The sequence below is a fragment of the Etheostoma cragini genome, chromosome 19 (assembly GCF_013103735.1).
Source record: "Etheostoma cragini isolate CJK2018 chromosome 19, CSU_Ecrag_1.0, whole genome shotgun sequence".
Lineage (NCBI taxonomy): Eukaryota > Metazoa > Chordata > Actinopteri > Perciformes > Percidae > Etheostoma > Etheostoma cragini.
The window spans coordinates 6,369,543-6,392,808 of record NC_048425.1 but is presented as its reverse complement, the minus strand read 5'-3'; the positions used below and the strand labels follow the sequence as shown (position 1 = coordinate 6,392,808).

The window sequence follows — 23,266 nt, the reverse complement described above, 5'->3', positions numbered from 1 at the left end:
CTTTTGAGAGCTCATACTTAATACTACTACTTATATTTATACCATTTAGCATGTAAAAATAAACACTGGTAAAGGCTTCTTACATACAGAGTAACATACACATAATCCCCAGGAGCTCATGGAGTCCACATAAGGCATTTAAAATAGCAAAATGAAAGAAGTAAGGTAATGAATCCATCAATAACGTTATTACGGTCTATCTAAACAACTGAATATATTGAAAAATAGCCATCAAAATGTTCAAGCTGGCATCTTCAAACATCTGGTTTTGTCCATCAACATTTCAAAATCCAATAAGTTGATCTATAAAGTGATATAAGTATGAGAGAAGACGATTTGTTGATTTTTTTTGTTTTTGTTTAAATCACTTGAATGATTAACAGGTTATCAAAGTTGTTATTTGATTCTCTGACAATCAACCAATTGATTAGTTGACTAATCATTCAGCACAAATTTTAAAAGCTTTATGCAAATGAATTTTGATAACATTTTATATTTTTTCATTTACATGCCTAATGAATAGGTTTAAATGTGTTGTCCTCATGTCACCAACCCATGGAATCATGCTCTACCAACTGAAAGTTTCACATGACTTACTAGGAGTATATGCCACACAAGGCTTAGAGGGAAACATCTGAAACCCACTACCTTTCATTGCCTTCACATTGCGTCACAGCCTGTCTCTAATGGGGATCACTGGCCTTACCGGTTCAGATCTGCTTTAAGTGTTTGTTCTGGGGGCATTTTGAACAGTGGCAGAGGGAAAATCTTAAACGGTTCCATGTGTACGCGTCTGTGTGTGTGCATGTGTGTGTGTGTGTGTGTTGGTGTGGGTGTGGGTGTGCCTGGCTGGGTGTGCCTGATGTGGGGAAACAGTACGGCCCCTGTTTCTCCTGGGTTTGGCCCAACAAAAGTTAAGTTCTGAACGTCACACTCGCCTCATGCCTAGCAGTACACACTGGAACTATTCTTGGGGCACCGGTGACATAATGGACCATCTCATACAGGCATCCACCCTTTGTATGTGTCTCACAACTAGCAGCAAGAACACAGTCAGCATCCAAACTGTGGCACAGGCAGGAGTGGAGATGCAGCTTTAGAGCTCGTTCTGTTTTTTTTTTGCAATATTGCATCTTCCTAAAGACCATCTGAATGGGAATGTTGGTCGACAACTATTAGATTGATGTGAAATATTGTACATACTTGATGCTCCCTAGAGGATGAATCCAATTGACTTTGATGATTCCCTGATTTTTTTTTCTCTAGCGACACCATTTGGATGGAATGTCATTAAATTTTCCTTTCCCCACCCCCGTGAAATTTGCACCAAATTGTGTACATATATTTATGGTTCCCAGGCAATATATCCTAAAAAATGTATTATTTTTCAGTGTGATTTCTCGAAAACTATTATGCCATCACATTCAGGACAGATATTAATATTCCCATCAAGATTAAATTAAATTGTTCCTGTAAAAAATCAGCATTTTTGCAATGTCATTGTGAGCATGTGAGCCTGCTACCACAAGTGCCAAAGTACAGCCTCCCAGATGGCTGTAGTTTGTCAAAAATGGACAAACTTACCATTATTTTTAAATGTCAATCCTTCAGAATCAGAGAAAAAAAGTCTTTTTTTAGACTTGACAACTAGCTACAAAACATTAGTATCAGTGGGTGTGAGCGCTATTACAGACACACCCAATTGTTCAGAAACTATTTGGCAGCCATTAATTCAAATGTCTCGCATGCTACTCGGGTGTGAAAACAACCAAGTTTCTAATCATCTCAGGAGGTAATTATATTCATAGTAGGGAAACAAAGACAATCTCTGACAACAGCGAGAGGCAGGGTGAAGAAAAATGGACGGTTTAAGAAAGCAACACTTATTGATAAAACAGCTGTTTGAATAGTCAGGTCACCACGGTTCACAGTTGAGCTGGGTGGAAATTTGGTAATTTCAAGAAACAAGATCACAGAGTGTCTTTGACAACACAGGAGCAAGTTGCTGAGAGTGAAAAATTAAGCATTTGTTGATGAGATTAGCTTCTAATTCATACTAAAGATAGGGAACAACTGACCCAGACCTAAAGGCTATTACACCTCTAGTGTACCAGACTTAAAGATCAGAGGTGTTGTTCTAAGAAGCCGGTTTATTGAGTTATCTGGATTCTTAGAACAGTCACCAGTATTAACAGGGTTGTGATCTCTGTTGTAGTTGGTATACAGTTTCTTGAAAATTAGAACAAGGATGTAATACTACTATTATTGGAAGCAAGGCAAACACATACAATCAAGGAAGTAAACTGACCCTATGTATATAGCCTCCCACCCGTCCGTGATAGAAATGTTTTATGCCCAGTTCCCTTTTTCTAAACTGCTGTAAATCAATTTTCATTGGCTTTTATTGATGTATATCTACATCAGCTATGCTTGTCAATAATCTCTGGCACCATTAAAACCAGTGCTATGAAAAGAATGTACTTTTACTTTCAAATGATAATTACCATGGCTGTCAATCATATTTTAGCTACATTGCTAGCGTGAAAAAAATATCATCATGGGCTGTACTTTGTCTTAAACACACTAAACTTAGATTGTGGACATATACCATTATATATAATATTCATATTATACCTGCTAAACATTAGCATGTTATTGTCAGCATAGCATATAAGCTAAGCTATAAGTGCCAGTGTGCTTACAGTAGGGTCCATGGATGGATACAGCCTCACAGAGCATGGCTGTAGACTCTTAGTCTTGTTAACATACCTACTGAACTAATAAAAAGTAAACTCGGAACATGTTTAACCATGTATAAAGCAAGTAAACATTGTATAAATATTGAACTAATCGAATGTTTAAAGGCTGCCATTTTGGAAGTAAATAATAAAACATATGTGGTTATGTTAGCGTCATAACTTATGTATTTTTATGGTTTGACAGCTTTTGGATTGTTTAAAGATGACAGATAGGATGTTTCTAGAATTGTACTAACAATTCTTATTAAAGATTTTATCATTTCTGTTTCATTCTGACCTTGTGGCATACCTTGTGTTTCTGTCTTATCTTGTTTGTCTACAACGACTTGTTATTGCTGCTTTTCTTGGCCAGGACATGCCTTAAATGACATTTTTTATGGTTTTAATGGTTAAATTACACTGAAACCATAATAGAAAATATTGTAATGTATGTCCAAACCATGGTCCTTCAAACTGCCACATTTGTGCCAAATAAGATAGATCTTTGTTGATCCACAGAGGGGACCAATATAAGGTTTATCTTGGTAACATCATGATTATAACTGTCAGATATGATGTTGGCAAGTCATTTTTCCAGCTTCATTTCTTGTCACACCAGCTTTTGTTGTTTTTTACTCAAATACCACACAGACCTGTACAGTTTGTTCCAGCAGTGCGTCTACCTGTAAGAGGAAGTTGGACAAGGCGTGGAGATATGAAAACAGGCACCCTGTACTGTTCTCAAATATCTACTACAATAGAGAACACTCTGGGAGGAGTTCTTTTATTTGGTCCATGTATGGCATGACAAGTGTCCTGCATGACAAGTGTGTTAAAGAGTCATCCAATTCAAGGCTCGTAATCACAGCATAGGTGTGTTGTGCATAGTTTTGTCTGTTAATCTTTAGCTGTTACATGTCTCAATTGTGAGCGTGATTTAGCTTTTTCATGGCAAAGCACCACAGAAAACAATAACTAACTCTCTGTCAATGTAAATGCAGAAGTTCCATTGAGTAGATGGGATCATAAGTTCCGTATCGGAAATATGATATAGCCTAACTTGTGTTATGGAGAATACAGATAATACAGGATGTTGGTATTATGGGAAACAGTATGAGTTTCTCAGTTGATGCATGCTTTAATGTGTATAATGGTTTGCTGTTCTAGTGAAAGTCACTGGATTCAGTTATGTTAATCAAAGTGTTTACCGGCTCCCTGGTCACACCTTCATGTACAAAAGGCCTCTGGTTTCATTGAAGGAAATGGCTCAGTTACTCAGAAGAGAAGTGGTCGTCGGTGGGGGGGCCATTGTATCTGCTGGCTTTATTGAAAGGTTTTCCTGTTATTCGCATTAATTCAAAGAATCAAATCCAAGGAAATGACTAATGAAGGCCAAAAAGAAGAAATGGGTGGCTGCTTCATTTGATAAGTTAGATATTCTCAAAAGTTGTGAATTCACAGTCTGACGGCTTTATAACTTTACAGGAGCGTTATTGTCACCTTAAAACCCTTCTAAATCTCACACACATCCCATTTTTTGGCTGCAGCTGGAGCTTTGATGTCTCTTTACAGTAAAGCTTTAAAGGAGAGGCGATTTCCTCAGGATGTTGCTACAGTAGCTTATGTGCGTCTATGTGCTTGGAGTTTAAATACGCTACGTGCATTTCACAAGCTGCTGGTTTTGTGGAAATATTGGGATTTGATGTATTGCCCCTTGTTTACAGTAAAAAAGTAAAAGTATGAAAAGTATGTTTCCTAGGTATGTGCCACAGAGATGAAAAAAATAAAACAGGTGATTACATATTTACTCTTATAGGTATCATACACTGAAAGTGTATTTTTCGGACTTGTGCATGGATAATAAAACATCATCATACATTTCCAATCAATCCAAAGCAGTTGCTTTAAGGTCTGTTGGACAGTCCACCACTTGTTGTGGTTCAGACTGTTAATTAATTTCTTTTCTTTCCATCTATCCCATATAGTCTTGCTTTGCCAGATCCATTTCCAAAGCACGCTGAATGAGGGTCTGGCTACTCCACATAGCATTTGAAGATGGGAGGTAAACGTGCTCTGGTTTATTGGCATTTCTTTAAACCAGTCAGAATCGTCATGGGCGGGGCGAAGCTCCGCACAGAACCTCTACAAAATAATTATGCGAGAGAAAACTCAGATTGGGCAGATACTCTAGCTAGCTGTCTGTCTTAACTTACACTGCAAAGATCTGAGGAGCAGTCAAAAGTAGTCCTAATTAATTCAGTGAATATAAAATTCCAACACAAAGAAAGCGTAAGGAAACGGAAAATACATGCATCTGCTGGAATTTGCTAAGGCACCGGAGCATTCCCAAAAGTGTAACATCAAGGATATAGACTAATCCCAAATTACGTTACTGCGGCATGGTGCTAATTAGCAAATATTAGCATGCTAGTAAGCTAAACTAAGAAGGGGAACATAGTAAACATTATTCATGCTAAACATTATCACATTAACATTGTTGTAGCGACCATGATAGCATGCTACTTCAGCAGTTAGCTCAAAGCCTAAAATACAGCCACACAGAGCTGCTAGCAGGATTTTAAACTTCTTGAGTTTTTATTTTCTTTCCATTGAGCTTTTTTATTACTTGGGAACTGCCTGGCTCTGAATTTAACCTCTCGTCAGCTACTGGTATCAGCAACAACAGACAAAGTGGGACGCATTTAGAAAGTTCATGATAGTTTAAAAAACGTTTCTATCAGGAAGTGCTAATCTGTGTGCTTACTTGCAAATATGTGAGACAGCTCAACATTTGACTAGCAGACCGAAGGCTTGTAGGAATATTATTACTCGTACACAAGATTTACACCTAAAGCTGTGTCTGCAAACTTCAGTTGACCTCAGTTTTCACCTTCCCTGCTGCTAAAGGACAGAATATCTTTTGCAAAACACAGACCTGCGATCAAAAAGGGAAGCTGTAGATGTTATCAGTGGATTAGAAATATGAGGTCTGTAAATAACACTTTTTATTTGAGTTCTGTAACTTATCCCAGATTGATAGCACACATGGGCTGTTTGCCAATAGCTTTCAGAAAGTGAAGTATACCTTTTCCAAGATTATTTGACTGGAAACTGACTTCTGTCTTTTCCTTACAGGAAAGCTAGTTGTCTATTTAGCTTTACCGAAAATGTACCTGCAGTGTTATTGTTTAATTTCCTACAGCACGTCCCTCTTGGCCAAGGTCCCATGACGAGCAAGTGGCCATGTGACCCGACCTTCACAGGAATCACATGACTCAGAATGTCTGAGGGACGTTAAGAGGGCTGACCAAAAAAGAAAGAAATAAAAAGATAACAAGAAGAAGCATATGTCAGCCTGACAACCGGCTGCAAAAGTCCAAATAAGGCAAGTTAATGAGCCTGTGTGGAGCACAGGGTGAATGACATACAGTGTTTGCTTTTTTTGTCCTCTAGTTATCTCTACATGAGGGTTACGTCAGTCTGCAGATGAGCTAATTTCCTTTCTTCTTTTTTCTTTTCCTGACTGAGCTAACTGGTTGGGGTTTAGGTATAATAACACGAGCAGACCAGACAGGAGGAAGGGTTCATCTGGGGGAATTTCTTAAATCATGTCATTCTGATCATTACTTTGAAATAGGTGTATTTACGACTACTACAGCTAGCAGCAGGAAATTGTATGCCAAAAATGAACCAAGCCGGTACCGTTATGTTACATCTTTGAATGCAAATAAAACTAAAAATAGAATGTAATGTTTTCACTCGAGGTCCCTGTATTCCCAGAGTGAGCTATTTATATTAAGTAAATAAAGGGCATCGGACTACTTGAATAGCTATTACAATGTTTTCCATGCGCTGGGCTGTGCTTTGTATTCATGCACTCTAATTGTGTGGCTATTTATGGAGGGCACTTAGTTAAAAAGTACAATAATGTCAAAAAATGGAAATTATGGAAGCTGAAGGAGGGTGTGGGGAAGATGTCAGCAGCAACTCTTATTTTGTTATGTCTGTATTTTAGTTCTTTTCACTGCATTTTTTGGGGCTGTTGACCCTTTTAGCTCTATTTAGAAATTGATAAATGTGGTGTTGACTGCTTTGTTGTTCAAATGCGCTTGAGCTCAGGGACCAATCAGAATCTAGACTAAACAGGAAGAGGAGATGGCTTCCTGTCCAGCCCTGAAGGAGATGACTCTATTGAATCCAGCAGTGAACTGAGAAACAATAGCATGACAACATTAAATAGTACTCAGGACAAAATTTCTTTGAAGTAAAAACTCAAGTTACAGCCCAAAAATTCAACATAAATACCGGCATTAAATATAAATTGGAATAAGGTTTATTTGGACGTACTTTTCCATGCTTTTAAATCTTCAAACAATTAACTAAACAGCATATTGGGTTGTTTTAATGACCCCAACAGAACACGGCTGTGAAGCTTTTTCCAAATGGACCCGCTTAAGTTGCCAAATGAAATGCCATCATTTTTTTTAATTATGGTGTGAATAATGTCAGTTTTATGTAATAAGTGGTCCATTCATTATTGCTCAATAGAAGTGACATGGTTCTTGGGTGTGTGTGCTGCATCATAACACTGTATATGACAACAATATCACCAGTATGTCCTGAAGTGACAAATGTTTTCTACTTACTAAAAATTATAAATAAATAAAATAAATAAAAGTAGCTTCCTGAAAATGCATTTCTCAGATAATCCAATGGGTTTTTAAATTGTTAATTTATTTTAGGAATCAAGAACATTTTCTCCATCCATAAAGGAACACTTAAAATTACCAAATTTTGAGATATACATGCTGCAATTCTTTTAAATATCTTTAGCCAATATATAATTATCACGTTGGAGAAAACTATAACATATTACTAAAACATAAATGATTCCCTCCCCTCATCTCGACAACAACTTTGTTTCTTTTGAGCAGCTGGTACAATAATATAATATTCCCAGAATGCATTTCTATCTAAGTTGGTACAACAACCAAGGTGAATTCTCCACTGGTTGATCACAGTGACAACATCAATTTAGGAAGTCACAGCTACTGGCCAAGACATTTTCATTCCAATCATAACTTTCCTATGAAATTGTTTTCACTAACTTATTGATTGAACTTGACATAGCATGTTAAATTGTTTTGTTTGTTTCAGAGGCACTTGCAGTCTGATTTGGTTACCTTTGGAAGGAGCCAGGCTAGCTGTTTCCCCCTGATTCCAGTCTTTATGCTATGCTGAACTAAGTGGCTGCTGGCTGAAGTAGCTTCACACCTCACTGTGGGCAAGAAAGTGAATAAGTGAATTTCAAAAAATGATGAACTATTCTTATGAGCTAAAGGGATTTACAATAAATATGATACATATTTTCCATATTTTGGGTCTTTCAACATCTGACGCCCTCGCTCTGGCAACTTATGCATTGTGTCCCAGCAACAGATCACAGAGCTTACAAAAAACACTAGCGCTTTGAGTAGTTGTTAAGACTAGAAAAGCGCTGTATAAAGACAGCCCATTTACATTTAGAATTGTGCTTTACTTGCACACCAAGTCCCATTTTCTCTGGGTTTTTGTAGCATTTGTCAGATGTGCCTAGTATGAGGCCCCACTCTCTCTTACTCACAATCCACTGACTAATACTGTCTACAATGTTTCTGCTTCTGGCTGCCTGTGTGTACTCAAGTGCGTCTGTAAAAACGGTCAGGGGTGTCTTACGCACGTCATTAGCTAACTCCATAGAGGCCGGCTGATGAAAATGGTGGCAAAGCTCGGTTTTTTCTGCTTGCGTCGTATGAAGGAGCCGTTAGTCAGTCTTAAAGAGCAACACCGTCTTGCTGGAGCTATTAATAGCCACGAAGACAGCCTTATTCCTTCAGGAGAAAGCTGGCAGGAGAATTTGAAGCCAGACCAGCAAAAAAAACCTTCCCCTGTTCATTTCCTCCCCACCCTCCGCTCTGCAGAATGCACTGTACTGTGACAAATCTCACATAAATGTATTTTTAGCCCCAAGCACACCACAGTCTTCTATGTATTCTGTGATTTATGTATATAATTAACACATAAATAACCAAAGGCAGTGAGGGAGACCTAGTTATTAGCATGTTATTTGTATTTCTAAACATTTATCATCGGCTGAATCTTTCATCAATTATTAGTTCAAACCAGACTTCACACATGGCTTAACCAGCTGGGGTTTTTGTGTCGTCTGGTTTCATTCAAAATCATTACGCTTCTCTTTAACCAAACACAGAGAAAATTAACTCCAACTGGAGCTCTGTGGCTTAATAAAGAGATATAACTGTAAAAACACATCAAGAAGTAATTCATAAACACTGTTGAATAATAAAAATGCATCATTTTCTGCTGTGATATGGTTACATGTTGAGTTTGTATTGCTTTGACTATTCCTATTCCTTTAACTGTAGGGCATTCTATTAAACAGCTGTGAATGAAAAGGTTAATCCCAAGGGTAACAGTTTGACTTGAAGTCAGGTGTCACTATATTAGCTTTACATAAGGGTCTCACAACCTAATTTGGAGTTAAAAGATTGTTTTATAGTGGTCTTGGGGTAAAGATGCATTACATGTAGTAGCAAAATCAATATTATTTGACATCAGCTGTGAACCAAATCTTTCCTGTTTGTCTTCCTAATTTAAAATAAGCATAGAATACCAAACATATTTAAGTGTTTTATTTCTTTCATTTTCTATTTTATGTCAAATTGAGGATAGGCTCTTCAGACTGAAACTGTAAAATGATTTCGTGATTATACTCATGGTTCAAACAGACAAACACAGAGTGTCATGTTAAGTCTACTGACGTGCCGGCTGAAGCTCATTATGTAGCAGCTGGTTTCAAACAATGAGGTCATAAATTAGGTATTTTAATAGAGCCGCTTCTCTTTTTATGAGAAAATGTCATATTTTTGTCTCAAACAGGATGTCTAAGTCATGGATATTGATTTGTCAGGCTTTCCCGAGGAAAGACAGGTTAGTTGTATCATTAAGATATACTGCTTACTTTTATATAAATTTAATTCCGATTTAGTTCTTTAGAGATAGCGACCAAATGATTCATTCATGTGGTTGTTTTTTTGCAAATACCTCTCCCGACTGTATTTTCAGTTCCTTATTCTCTGGTTGGTGGGAAACACTGTAAACTCATGAGATCAATCTTATTTCAGGCAAAGTTCACACTTTGATGACATGTATCCACTGGCCGTCATCACAATGAGTTTCACTAAATATAACCTGTCCAGTTGTGACAACTACTGTGAAATTCTGCTTTTAGTAGTTTTTTTATGATTTCTGTGGAAAGAAATCCGTGGGAAAACAAATAAATCTTAAGCATAATGAAATGAAACTAGAAATCATGCTAATTATGAATAAAAAATAATCTTGTGTTTAGGAATAATAACTCAATGTTTAGATCATACCAGCTCCACTCAAGAGTTCTCTTCTAAAGACTGCAATGGTATTATGTATTACTGAATATTAAATGATAGATGATGAAATTATTTTGCTGCTGAGAACAAAGTATTTAAGCCTTAGCAATGGAGGAGGTGAACGATATTTAATACTGATCCCACAGAAGTTCATATATTTATCTGAGCTTAACAGAGACATAAAGAAGACCAAAAGTCTTGGTAGGGCCCCCTAGAGACTGAAATGTTAATTAGTTACCACACAACTAAAGTGTTGGCTGGAGCAGATGAAGCAAACATAATACAACTATAAATATTACCATGGGGAAAAGCCATGAAAGGGTCATGTAAAAACAAAAAAAAGGGCTTCATTCACTTAAATATAAATGTTCTGAGCAGAATTCATGACAATTTGGCATTGTAGTTAAGACTTATCTATATGCAAAATTGATTGATTGATATTTCAGCCTGAAAATGTGGCAAAACGTTGACCTGGAAAAAGATCAGGGGGACAAAAAGGAAACAAGTAAGCAGTCAAGGGGAAACTTCACAGTGGCACTTCACAGGTCAAACTCATCCTCTCAAAATATAATTTCTGTGTTGAACAGACCGAATGACTGACTGACAGCGCCATCCTTAGGCCAGAGTATAACTTAGTTTGTAGGAAAAATAGTTCATGCCACACAAAACACACAGATACATACACACACATATAGACATATATATATATATATATATTAAAAAATCAAGCCACAGCATGACTCAATCATAGCCAGCAATTTAAATGACACAAACCTAAAAATATAAAAGGTACAAGGTACTACTTAATAATAAATGATCCATTGTAAAGGATTAATAAGTAACTAGCTTTAGTAAAAATACTTTATGGATAAGTTAAAATCCATTAATATGGACAATAGACTGTTGTTAAAATCCCTCAGTATGGTTTAAATCATACTTGAAAAGGGTTGCAGAGAAAGTACATTTTGTACTTTGAGAGTGGATAGTCTTTAAAAAAACTAACTGACATAACACAACCCTGGGAATGGTAGTATTCTATCATATATGGCGGTTTCTGAGGTTCTAGTCGAACAAGATAGGCTATTTAAACTAATTTAACAGCCTAAAGAACGTTTTCTATCATGAGTGCGCCTATATTAGTGCCCCCTCCCTCCCCCAGCCCCCAGTGCGCTTTCAGCTCAGTTATCTTCCTGTTTTGGTAGGACGTGAAGAAGAGGACAGCTGCAGACCTCCACAGTCCTTTTTCACGTTACATCCGTCCAAATCCACAATCGTAGAACCGCCACGTACACATCGCGAGCATATCGCACAACATGGACTTCTCTATCCGTGCATCCAACGTGGAGGACTGCAAGGACATCGCGCGGATGATCGTGGTGAGGGGAAACGTGCAGTGCAGCCGTAGGATATGACTCGGAAGACATTTGTGCCTATGACTCGGGCTTACGTCAGTAGATGCGATCAGCATCATTGATGTTATTATGTCAATATATTATGAAGACGGTTTTATTAGAGCGCACACCAGATGTGTATGCTCCATGATCCATTTGGTATAGGCTATAACTGGCAGGTACCATTAGCTAGTGCAAGACTAATGGTATTTGTATTTATTTTTCACAGGAGTTGGCTGAATATGAAAAAGTTGCAGATCATGTCAAAGTTACACAAAGAGGTAAGCTACTGTGTAAAAAGCTCTGCTAAAAATAATCTGTTAAATGTAGCCTATAGTTCTCTGCTTTGGCATATACATTTATTTACCCTTCATAGAAAAATTATGAAATCCAGTTAAGGTCATACAATATTCCGTTAGAGATGGAGTTCATTGTTAAACTTGGAACAAAATACAACCTCAAGACGAAGTCGATTTAGTAGCTTTGATGATATCACAATCTCGAGCATATATGCATATATGCTCGAGACTGTGATATCATCAAAGCTACTAAATCGCCTATAGGCCTATAGGCGATACCAAATACTGAGCACCCACGTGTGCCAGACTGCCAGTAGGCTACCGGTAGGCTCCATGCAAAGTAGGCCTAAACATTGCCGTTAGTTCTAAGTGGAGCGTCTGTCATAGTGTGATTGGTTCTGTCGCTGTCAGTCCCCTGCTCCAATCATTTACTTTTCGTCTTCAAGCCTGTCTGTATTTGGAGTAGCCTATGTCTGCAGCCTGGACACCTCCGTCTCCCGAGCTTCGACTTTTCAAAATAAAAGCTTGCGTCTGGTCTGCAATTTTCGTTGGGTACTTTTTTTTTTTTTGGAGGCATGTTTTTGGTTGGTTATCTTACTTTCAAGAAAAACTATCACCAGCATATTGCATATAATCTTTTTTGTATTTTATATGCAGACTTGGAGCAGGACGGATTCTCCAAGAACCCGTTCTTCCATGGGATTGTTGCTGAGGTGCCAGAACAGCACAAAACCAAAGAAGGTGAGGTGGAAACCATCAAAAACACTGTAAACTTCACTACTGTTACAATCAGTCATAGTCGTGAGAGCGATGGAGTTGTAGACCCTGCACATCGTCCTTCTCATACAAAACTAAAAAGAAAAAAAAGAAATCTCATGGCCAACGTTTATTACAGTAGCCTACTCTCTGATCAGTGATGCAACAGCAAGTTTGGACTACTATGTCCCCAACAAGACTGACTGGCTGAACATGACAGACCACAACTACTGAATGCAGGCCTACTGACGACATAGGGGGAGCAGTGACAAGCCCTTTCACAACAGGAGAATTTGCAGTTACTAAGGGGAAATATCCATATATCCATCCATCATCGTCCGCCAAGTAAAACAAAAACGACATATTTATTTTAATTAGGGGTTTCTTCATTTTTCACAGCAACCTATCCTATAAAGATTCAAAAAGCGATTTGATAAGTGGATTCAGACTCGATAAAATGCTATCAAACCCCATCGCTAAGGCTGTATCCAAATTTCCATACGAACGTGCTATTTAGACAGTATGCAAGATTTTTTAGTATGTCCAAAACCTTAGTATGAAACCTAAATAATAGTACGCAAATTCCACGCTATTTCCGATAAAATATCACAGTATGCAATACTGAACAGTATGCCTGCATAAATATCCCACAATGCAATGCGATATTAATGACAACACATTCATAACAGACAAATGGACAGACACTGAGGCGCTTTGTAACGTCAATAACGCTCTAATTTACATGTCTACATATCTAAAAGACTGTTGGTCTAGTTATTCCCCTATTTCCGTAATGTTAGCGTTATCTGGGGATGCCGCTACAGTAGAGCAGACGGCGGCAGTGGTTATCAATGTTACGTGTCTTCAACGGCAAGGCGGCTTTTAGGAAGTGACGTTGAAAATGATAGTTTGAAAAGATACACAGTATGTTGAACGATGGTATACATATTGAATATGTAGTGCAGTGTATGCACTGATTTCCCATTTTTTTCTTTTTCTTTTTCTTTTAGGCCATACAAAGATAGGATATGCACTTTACTTTTATTCCTACAGCTCATGGTCGGGCAGAGCCATTTATATGGAGGACTTGTACGTGATGCCTGAGTTTAGAGGTACAGTGCACCGTTTTAAAATATATAATTGTTGTTATGGAGCCAATATGATTTGTGCAAATGGCCTAGAGAGAAAAACTTTCTGAAGTAACTCATGGTATCTGTCTTCCAGGGGCGGGCATTGGTAAAGCACTTATGAGCAAGGTAGCTCAGGTAAGTAAAACATCAAGCCATAATTTGACTGGGCAAGACATGGACACGTACTGTATACGTTAGCCTTGGCTGTTCTCTCTCTTTCTACAAAACAAAGATAATTCTTTATTGATCCCCAGAGGGAAAAATCAGGAAAGGAGGTTTTGCAACATAATAAATAACATGTCTTGCAGCTTTAATAAATCGCTTATGTCAGCACAGCAGTATTCATGTCTGTCTTCCTGCTCCTGTAGCTGGGCATGGCTGCCGGCTGCAGCCAGCTTAACTTCACTGTCCTGAACTGGAACAAACCATCTATGGACTTTTACCTCAGCCAGGGCAGCTTCGACGTCACAGCTGATATGGGCTACCATTGTATGCGCTGCGAAGGAGAGGCGTTGGAGCGCCTGGCCCAACCATAAGCCAACACTGGACTCATGACAGCATGACCTTGTCAACCATACGGACACAGAGTGTAGAGAGCACCACTCATTGGCCCCGTTCCAAAACAAAACATGACAATGACAATCGCCAATTTCACTAAGGGCACATTATTTAAATGATTGACTGTTTGTTAAGCCCTGTCCCCCCTTTGTTACTGTTACCACGCCTATCAAGTTTTTCAAGTTAGCACAGCACATATGCAGTTTACAATAATAACATGGGGGATTTACATTACATCTTTTTTTACAATTCCACAATAGGTCATCTATTTCTCATTTGTAGCATTGGACTGTCAATTTTGTCGGCTGAAATGACTGGCAGATCTTATAAGATGCAGTAAGCTAGCATTAGCTAATTAGCCACATTTTGATTCTTCCCAGCTGACTCTCTTTAAACAGTCGTGTAAAATATGAGTACAAATGATGGCTACATACATATTTTAACGCTAAAAGACTGATGCTTAAGCTACATGTCCAGGCAAAAAGTCAGTTGACGAGATTTGCTGGAGTGAAAATCTAATTCATTAATGAGCAGGATAGAAATGCTAACGTTAGCCTAAACTCTGACGTAACAACATTTTGGCTCCCAAACAGTCAACTTTGTTACTTCCCATCTATAGTAAGTTAGTTTGCCAGGTATGCTAACGTTTGCAGCTTACATTGGGGTTTTTGGTTTTGGTACGACATAAAAAAAAAAAAAAAGATTCTTCAAATTCTGTATACGAGGTATCTTTTTACCACAGCCTCACACACACTAGTTCAAAATGAAGCCTACTTGCTGTGCCTTGTTCCTGTTTGAAGAAGGGTTTAGCAAACAGTCAATTGGGTTATTATCAAGTCAAGGATGCAGTTTTAAGTATTGGAATGGGGCCTATTTGCAATATATTTAAAAGCGGCACTGAAATCTGTGTTTTGTGTTTTTCCCTTGTGATGTATGACCCAGAGCATTTTTGATTTTGGTGTTAAATGGATCAGATTACCCAACCTCTCTTGTGAAAAATGTAAAATATATGGACATGAAAAAGGTATGTGAGGATTGTGCATATGTTTTTTTTTTAGAGAAAGTCCCAATACATCATCTAGAAATGAAATATTTTCTTTTTGCACAAAAATCCAGAAAAACCTAACGCATTGCAAAGCCAAGATGTATGTTTCATTGTACTGTTTAACTGTTGAAAGGAGTGAGTTTATGTATGGTAAGTTATCCCTTTAAATAATCATAAACTATGATACCAGTAACCAAAGAGTCAGTCATCTCTCCCCTTGTCTTCCAGATGAGTGCTATGAGTTTTATTTACATTTAAGTTATGTGTGCACTAATGGATGAAATTGTGAAGTAAAGGAATCAGTTGAACCTAAACCTACTAATAGACTCTTTGGACTAGCTTCAAAGAAATGAGCCTCAAATCAGACAAAAACTATCCATCTGCTAGAATTTAAAAAGTAAAAGTCTTGGACTGGGTTCAGTCTGTGTCTTTGAACCTGTCCTGCTAAAATTAAAAAGGGCATGATTCTGGTCTGTACTCTGCTTCTAGTCTAATTCTTTTTTTAAGAGGGCTCTCTGTATCATTTCCAGCGATATAATGAAAACAGTCTGAGTTGTGGGTTTTATTTAGTTTGCTTTTCTCTCACTCTAAACAAGTAGGAACCTCTGACTTTCCTTTGTAGCTTTTGTGATTTGCATTTTGTTTGCTTTAAAAATTATTGAGTGAAGTATGCAGTTTTTTTTTTAAATTTTTGTCTTTGTTGTAAAATAGCCATGTTAATGTGGAAAAGTACATTTAATGTGCTGTCAGCGTGCTTTTACATGAGTGCATCCCCAAAAATCCATAGAGTCTAAGGGCAAATGAAGGGATATTTATAACCTTTTCTGCAACCTTTTCTCTTGTGAATACAAAGCTTCTCAGTAACATTGTGCATTTTAGACCTCATCCAATGAGTTTTTACAGGGCTTCATGAGATCATATAAACTCCTCAATCAAACATTTATTCACAGGTTTTTCACGTGACCACCATAGTGTTTGAGGCCACAATAAGGCACCTTTACCGTCATTTGCTGTAAAAGAAATCCAGATACATTAATTAAAAATGACCAAAAAGACAATACAACACGACTACAGAGAAACTAAAAATGTATGGGAAAATTGTATAAAAAAAAAAATTGAAACACTTTAGATTTTCTTGAGGAAGGACGCCTAAACCCCTGCCAAATATTGTACGTGCGCCCAAGTCTTCCAAAAAGCTAGACAAACACTGCTAGAACCTGCAAGAGAAAAGCATTTAGGCTTCCTGTTGCCACCCATTGTTGAAAACCAAGACTGTTTTAGTGTTTACATGTAAACGTGTTTGACTGCTCTGTCTAGTTAACACAAAAGGAAGAAAATCTCTTACACCGCAGTTAAATAACAGATTTGGGCTACTAGATTTTTGTCATAAACTTGAATGTCGGAATGTCATTTTATTACAATTCACATTTGGACAAAAAATGATGAGCTTAAAAAGAATTTAAGGTTAAACTAAAGGCAGTATGCAACAGCATTTGACCTATAGGGGGCCTAGTAACACAACAATTCCCTTCAATTACAATGTTAAAAAGTAGAAGTTAGGATAGAGCTTAAGTCTCAAATATGCTCAGTGCAAATGCTATTTAGAAACTGTAATATAAAATAAATAATAAAACACACTAAAACGTTAATTTAAACAACACGTCCAAACTATTTCAACAAAGGGAAGAAGAAATGACAAATGAAATTTGTGCAATCCATAGATGAAAGTAAAGGGTATAATTACTATGCTTTTCTTTTATATTTTACATTAAGAAATTGTCTATTAGGATCAATCTCAGTCGTTGACTCGCTTGTTGGTGGTACACTGGATGAACAGCATCATCCCCACCAGTCATTACCTAAGCACTACAGCCACCGTGTGGTTCCAAGTGGAACTGTTACACGCGTGACTGGCACATATTTCCAAGGCATGCAAGTTGATGAAAGTGACTCGAGAGGCAGAAGACGCCGCGGTGCTCACCTAGTTGGTCTTTACGGCGGATGCTCGCCGGTATCACACCATCAGAGCTCACCGAGGGCGCGCGGAAAGTTCACCTCAAAGTCTGACTGTGTGTGTACGCACGCCCATGTGCGCTCAGTCTGTCTGTCTGTCTAATAGAGTGACCCCCCAGCGCGCTGTTTAAAGGGAAGACAAGAGAGCTGAGTCAACGTATCACAAGGAGAACGATGCAACAGTTGATGTGCGCAAGTTGCAGTTTTCTTGTATTTGGAGGCACGCGGTGGATGGTGACTTTGATCTGTGGGGAAGAAAGATCGGGTGATTTGTTGTGTTAAACCCCCTCATCTGTCAGATAAACCGAGAACTATACAGAAAGCTCTTCCCGTTTAAAAAACAGTAGGTTGTCTACTTGCGCGTCTTTCAAATTAAAATGGACATTTGGACAGAAACGCATTTGGAGGGACTTGCTCTGCTGGAATGAAGTTGAAGTGGATTTCGGATGGTCTGCGACGGTGAGTAGCAGTGCAGTCTGCACCAATATGCATCGGATTCTGCAGAGGAGGCGAGTGCGCAAGCTGCGGGTCTTCTGGGCTTCTCTGGCCCTGGTGGCTCTGTCTCTGGCCGCATGCAGCGCGCTTTTTACGGCATGGACTTGGCGACAGACGCGGGACTTGTCTCAGTCCTTTAAGATCCTGCAGGACCGAATGGAGCAGGTTTGTATCATACTTAACCCCATCAACTGCTAACAATGAACAGCATGCATATTTGTACCTACAATAATATTTACTTGGCCTTCATTGTTAGTTATGTAACTTTTGTTTTGTGGCTGCGGTTACGGGAATCTTCGCGGGGGTTATAGGCTATGGAAAAATGCAGTTACACACTTCACCCCCCTTCCCCCTTGCACGTAGGCTACTCTATTCTATTGCACCATTTCTCTGCTTGGCACTTTTATTGCTTACCAATAAGTGCAGTCAGGTTGTGTGGAGTTACTGCCTATTTTTGTGTCCAACCCCTTTCTGCTCCCCCCGCCATGTTTAATTACTCTGGTGCCAGTTGTGCTCCAGTTTTATCTCAATTTACCGGAAAGCCTCAACTATTTGGCATGTGGGCGCTTTATACCCAACTGACGGCACAGAGGCTTGAGGCGGTGAAACAGGCTGGATGATAAAGTGTGGCAAGTGTAAAGCATTTGCAACATGCACAGCCACTTCTTGTGCACGGGTCAGGATGAACTATGTAGCAGAAACCAGTGCTAAATTATATGCAATCTCATGTAAAGTGCAGTTTGGAGACTTCTTACACTTGCAGCAAATCTTAGGCTCCAGCACGAGGTTGCATCACAAGGCAAATTATTTCTGGAAAAGCAGCCAAAAGGAGCTGGAAATTCTTCTGGTTTCGAGTCCACAATATTTACAAAACCAGGTTGCACTGGATTTGAAATCAGGAGGACAGGTTGGCTGTGTATCATGTTGACACACACACACACACACACACACACACACACACACACACACACACACGGGACACGTGGAGTGTTGATGCTGGAGCCTTTCCCAAGGGGCCCCGTTCTGTCCATTTGACTGTTGGCCAACTCCTGATGAGAGCCAGCGAGTGAATGTCTGGAGATTGAAGAGCAACTTGCTGCCTCCATTTTCACAGTAGTAGTAAATTTGAACATACTATCTGAGCCGCGATTCCTCTTACTTCATTTAGACCTCCTTAGGTCATTCAGTGGGCCCCAAGCCAAGGGTTTAAAAATTTGCTGGTTTGACAAAATTCATTCCTTTCTCAGAAAGAGGAGTAAAGATGTGAGGAATGCAAAGCACTAAAAACATGCATTAGGTGTCGCAACCAGTCTCTGAGGAAGTGGTAGACCTATTCTAAAGCAAGCATGGCAGCAGGGGCAGGATACTGGAAAAGACGAGCCTGTTTATGTGGCTGGCTGGCTGGAAGAGGCCGTTTGAGGCTGTGTAGGATCTGTGCCAGAAAAAAGTCATAATAAACTTATTGGACATTTGTTAATAGTGCGTTTTTTCTCTCTCTTTCAACAGGTCAACACACAGAGGAAGGCCATTGTTCAGCTCATTCTGGAGAAGAGAGAGCTGCTGGTGGGGCAGCGCGTGAAGAGAGATGGTATTTTAAATCCAAAGTCTTCCATAGCTTCATTTTCTTAACTTCAGCACCACCAGCATATAGAAGTTTTGTGCTTTTTAGTCGCCCCAAATCACCACAGACACAATGCTTACCAACTGTGCTCTTGGTTTTTTTTTGTTTTTTGGGAAGAACATTTAACACAAACGCTGGCCATTCTTGGCCCACATGCCACTTTGGTCAGGCCTAGCGGGCGGCAGGCACAACCCGCTGCTAAAAGTTGACACAGGAAAAAGTAGGCAGTTGGATGAATGTTTCAGAAATTACAGGTCTGACCAGAACGGCTCGAACCCCAGAAAACCAGCTGGCGCGGGAGCGAGGCCTTGTTGCACGCTTTTGGGCAATGAAATCCCCCCCCCCTGCGCACGAGCACACGACTGACAAAGATTTGTTGTGAAAGCGGTGATATTTGATGACCTATCATTGCAGTATTTATAACCCCTGCTTACGTCACCATCACAAGATAGTCTGATTGTTCACATTTTGTCCGAGAGTGAACCCTCAGACACTTTTATACTGGAATTTAGTCGAGGTGTGAATGTCCAAATTTGACAAAAGGATTCATTTAGAGAGCTGCATGTCTCGCCAAAATATCTATATATCTCCTGCTGATATTAGCTTTTTTCCTTTAGTAACTGATATCAAACTTTTGCCTTCCAAAATGCATTAAAACACTGTGTTAGAAATTCATGGCTATCAATGGGAATAAAAAAGCAGCTTTTTCTAGTTTGTGGAAAGTTGACCACCGCGGTGCTGCGGTTCAGCAGGACACTGCTGGTATGTTCTCTCTTGATGACTGACAGCTTAAGTCAGGAAACTCTGGCCAGCCTGGGGGCTTTACGCTCAGCCATAGCAAATCCTAAAGCTACAGGGTCACCCACCTGTGAGTTATTTTAGTAGGGACTTAATATTCCTGGTTGATGGTGGGGGCCCCGGTGTTTGGCTGCCCAGTCCCAAAACATAAAGTATGCATTTCTCAGTTCATACATACAGTATTCAAGTTGTATCTGTGTCTGAAATCGTTCCCTGTAGGCCAGATTGCAAAGCTAAAATAAACCTTTAGAGAGTAACAAGAGCAGGCATTCTGCAGCTCTGACCTTTTAGTGTTGTGTTTTATTTATTGTATTTACCCGAGCAGGGGCTGTAGCTGTTGCTTCACTCTGTTCTTAATCGACTTCTTTTGGGTCACAGAGCAGCCAAAGACCTTTTTGACTCTCTTTTTCCGGCATTTCATTTCTCTCATTCAGTGTTCTTAGCTTTGTCTCTGAGGCTACATTTAATGCTTTCACTTTTCCCCTGTCTATCTTGTCTTTGTCCAACCTCCCCACACACACACAGCTCTCCCTACTCCTTTACTCCATCTCTCTAATTTCTCTCCATTTTCTAGATGACTGCAACCAGCTGGCACTAAGATTAGCCCCCACAGACAAAAAAAAAAAAGACGCACACCCTTTTGACTGAAAATAACAGTTTGAGGAAATATATTTAAGCAGATGACAGGAAATCCTTTGCCCATCTGCTAACCACGTTAAAAAGAGCCAGGTTAAATCTTAATGGTTTCAAATTAAAATACCATGTTATTAGACAGATACAGATTGGAATGATTGATTTGTCAAACAACCACAGACGTATTTTCTCTGCCATTCATATTCTGTCTCTCCTTGCCTTCTGAAGGGGGGGCGCTGCGAGGGAGGAATGGAAATGGAAAGAAAGCGGCGTCTCATTTTGAGAGTAAGTGGCTTGGCAGATCCCTTATACGCGTCTCGTGTAGCATCTGCTGAAGTGGTTTCAATCATATACCCCTATACGATTGCACTCATAAAATCTTAATTGACTTTCCCTTTTCTCTCTCAATGTCTTTCTCACTTTCCACCAGTAACCAAAGTCTCTTCTCAGCAAGGTAAGAGTCATAAAAATGAAGGATGGAAGATAATCTGTGAAATCTTTGTCTATGAGATGGTTAATCTTTGTGTGTGTGTGTGTGTCAGTGGGAGAAGGTGGTGTGATAAAGGGTTGGGAAGAGAGGACGTTGAATATGAGCAAAGCGGTGAGGTACAACAAGGATCAAGGAACCTTCACTGTGGAGAAAGCAGGCGTCTACTTCCTGTTCTGCCAGGTGAGTTTATGCTGGGAGTTGTAGTTTATTGACCCACTACACCACCATCACTCTCGTCATTGTCACGTTCCTCACACATGGTACACAGTATCAAAAACTGTCAGGTACTGACTGTTGGCTTGGTCGGATTCTGGGATCAGAAATTTCCTTTAGCTATGCTAATTAAAAAAACTGAATTGTATGCAGTCAAAGTGGTCAGATGGTTGAGATGAGACCATTGTGTCCAATTTTATTCCTTAATGTGATTGAAGGAAGGTTTTGTTATCTAAACCAAAACTTTGGTGCTGGACAATTCAAACAATTGTCTTTGAAGTGTCATATAAAAGTAACATGCAGTTGACATTTGATTAAAATAATTCAAAATTAGTAAAAAAGGTTTGTTTTTAAAAATGGCTGTCTTACTTTTCTGATGTAAAGTGGTGAAGAAACCTAAGATTGGTTTCCTATTTGCAGTGAATCAGCAAAGTCTTGGTACGCAGCACCACTTCTAAGATTTCTTACCTAATGCGTCTTCATAAAATAAAGCCTTTATTTTGAACAAACACCAGTCACACTGTAATGGTCCGTATCATGTTTTCATTGAGAGGCACATATCAAGATTTGGGTAACCTCATGTAGCCAGACCTTGCTCTTGTTAAGTTGACAAGAGGTCTGGAGAAAATCTAGTCAGAAAGAAAAAAAGAAAGAAAGAGAGAAAGAAAGAAAGAGAGAAAGAAAAAGAATTACGATAGCGGGACCTTGGAAATCCTGATGTAGTCTGGTTAGTTTTCATTTGAACAGTTGAGAAACAAGTTCTCCTAGTGTCTCTGCTAACATGTCTTCTGTCTCCTCAGGTGTTGTTCAACGAGCAGCAGTCTCAGTATGTGAAGCTGGATGTGGTGACCATTGGCCCGAGGCCTCAGAAGTTGCAGTGCATGGAGGGTTATGGGACGACCCCATCCGCCGGGCCGCACCCGTTCCACTTCCTGAAGCCCTGCCAGGTGTCCGGCCTCCTGCGGCTGGATAAAGGCACGGAGCTGCAGGCCATCACAGGCTCGTCCTTCAGACTCCATACTCTGGGCAATCCTTCAGCCTCGCCTCACATCTTCAGCATCTTTAAAGTGAACTGAAGTGTGGAATTCTTTTTTTTTTTTTTACACAAACTCATCTAACAACAACAACAACTTTCCTTTCTATGGATGAGGTTTTCTTTCTACATGGTAAAACAGTCATGAGCAGTCTGGGTATCACATCATGCCACAGCCTCCTCCTAAAGATGTCTACTTGACAAACAAATCAAACATTTGTGGAAGTTTTTATGGCTTTTTTTGTTGTTGCTCTGGACAGCTGTGCTGTTTTGGAACGCAAAACAAGACTTTTGGATTAAAATCAAGAACCGAAATGAATGTGTCCAAGGAGAACAGATGTTATAGAAGCTGTTCTGTAGATACTGGGCTTCATATAACCAGAAAATACTTGGCTGTTCATCTTAGCCTTCGTATCATGTAATAAATTGTGCTTACACTCTCTTTATAAGACTGACAGTAAAGCTGTGCATGCACCTTCCACTTTTATATCACCGGTGCCTCAAGAATCGGGGAGCACGTCTGAATGCGTCAGATCTCGACACTATAAACAGCCGACATGAGATGTCAATGATTTTTTTTTATACAATGCAGCGTTTGTGGGACATCT

The 23,266-nt window shown here is 39.3% G+C and overlaps 2 protein-coding genes across 3 annotated transcripts; both read left to right on the top strand.

Annotated features, from left to right (window-relative positions):
* Positions 1-1,504: 1,504 nt before the first annotated feature.
* On the top strand, positions 1,505-15,552 carry si:dkey-19b23.15 (diamine acetyltransferase 2). Of its 2 annotated transcripts, XM_034856996.1 has the most exons (7): positions 1,505-1,510; positions 11,484-11,559; positions 11,804-11,855; positions 12,531-12,614; positions 13,640-13,741; positions 13,854-13,894; positions 14,128-15,552. In XM_034856996.1, exons 2-7 carry the CDS (start codon positions 11,497-11,499, stop codon positions 14,293-14,295), a joined length of 510 nt encoding a protein of 169 aa, XP_034712887.1. In that variant the 5' UTR covers positions 1,505-1,510; positions 11,484-11,496; the 3' UTR covers positions 14,296-15,552. The 2 variants fall into 2 exon arrangements, with proteins under 2 accessions (XP_034712887.1, XP_034712886.1); XM_034856995.1 differs by lacking the exon at positions 1,505-1,510 and having other exon boundaries at positions 11,340-11,559.
* A 1,737-nt stretch (positions 15,553-17,289) lies between these two features.
* tnfsf12 (TNF superfamily member 12) lies at positions 17,290-23,036 on the top strand. Its single transcript, XM_034856994.1, has 6 exons — positions 17,290-18,035; positions 19,377-19,458; positions 21,151-21,207; positions 21,353-21,376; positions 21,465-21,592; positions 22,426-23,036. Exons 1-6 carry the CDS (start codon positions 17,862-17,864, stop codon positions 22,699-22,701), a joined length of 741 nt encoding a protein of 246 aa, XP_034712885.1. The 5' UTR covers positions 17,290-17,861; the 3' UTR covers positions 22,702-23,036.
* The last annotated feature ends 230 nt before the right edge of the window (positions 23,037-23,266 follow it).

Excerpts from the sequence above, each read along its gene's own strand:
- si:dkey-19b23.15 (XM_034856996.1), top strand. The coding sequence starts at position 11,497 with ATGGACTTCTCTATCCGTGCATCCAACGTGGAGGACTGCAAGGACATC. Across the intron at positions 13,742-13,853 it reads CGTGATGCCTGAGTTTAGAG|GGGCGGGCATTGGTAAAGCA; the intron begins GTACAGTGCACC and ends TCTGTCTTCCAG. Across the intron at positions 13,895-14,127 it reads TTATGAGCAAGGTAGCTCAG|CTGGGCATGGCTGCCGGCTG; the intron begins GTAAGTAAAACA and ends CTGCTCCTGTAG.
- tnfsf12 (XM_034856994.1), top strand. The coding sequence starts at position 17,862 with ATGCATCGGATTCTGCAGAGGAGGCGAGTGCGCAAGCTGCGGGTCTTC. Across the intron at positions 18,036-19,376 it reads TGCAGGACCGAATGGAGCAG|GTCAACACACAGAGGAAGGC; the intron begins GTTTGTATCATA and ends CTCTTTCAACAG. Across the intron at positions 21,377-21,464 it reads CAAAGTCTCTTCTCAGCAAG|TGGGAGAAGGTGGTGTGATA; the intron begins GTAAGAGTCATA and ends TGTGTGTGTCAG.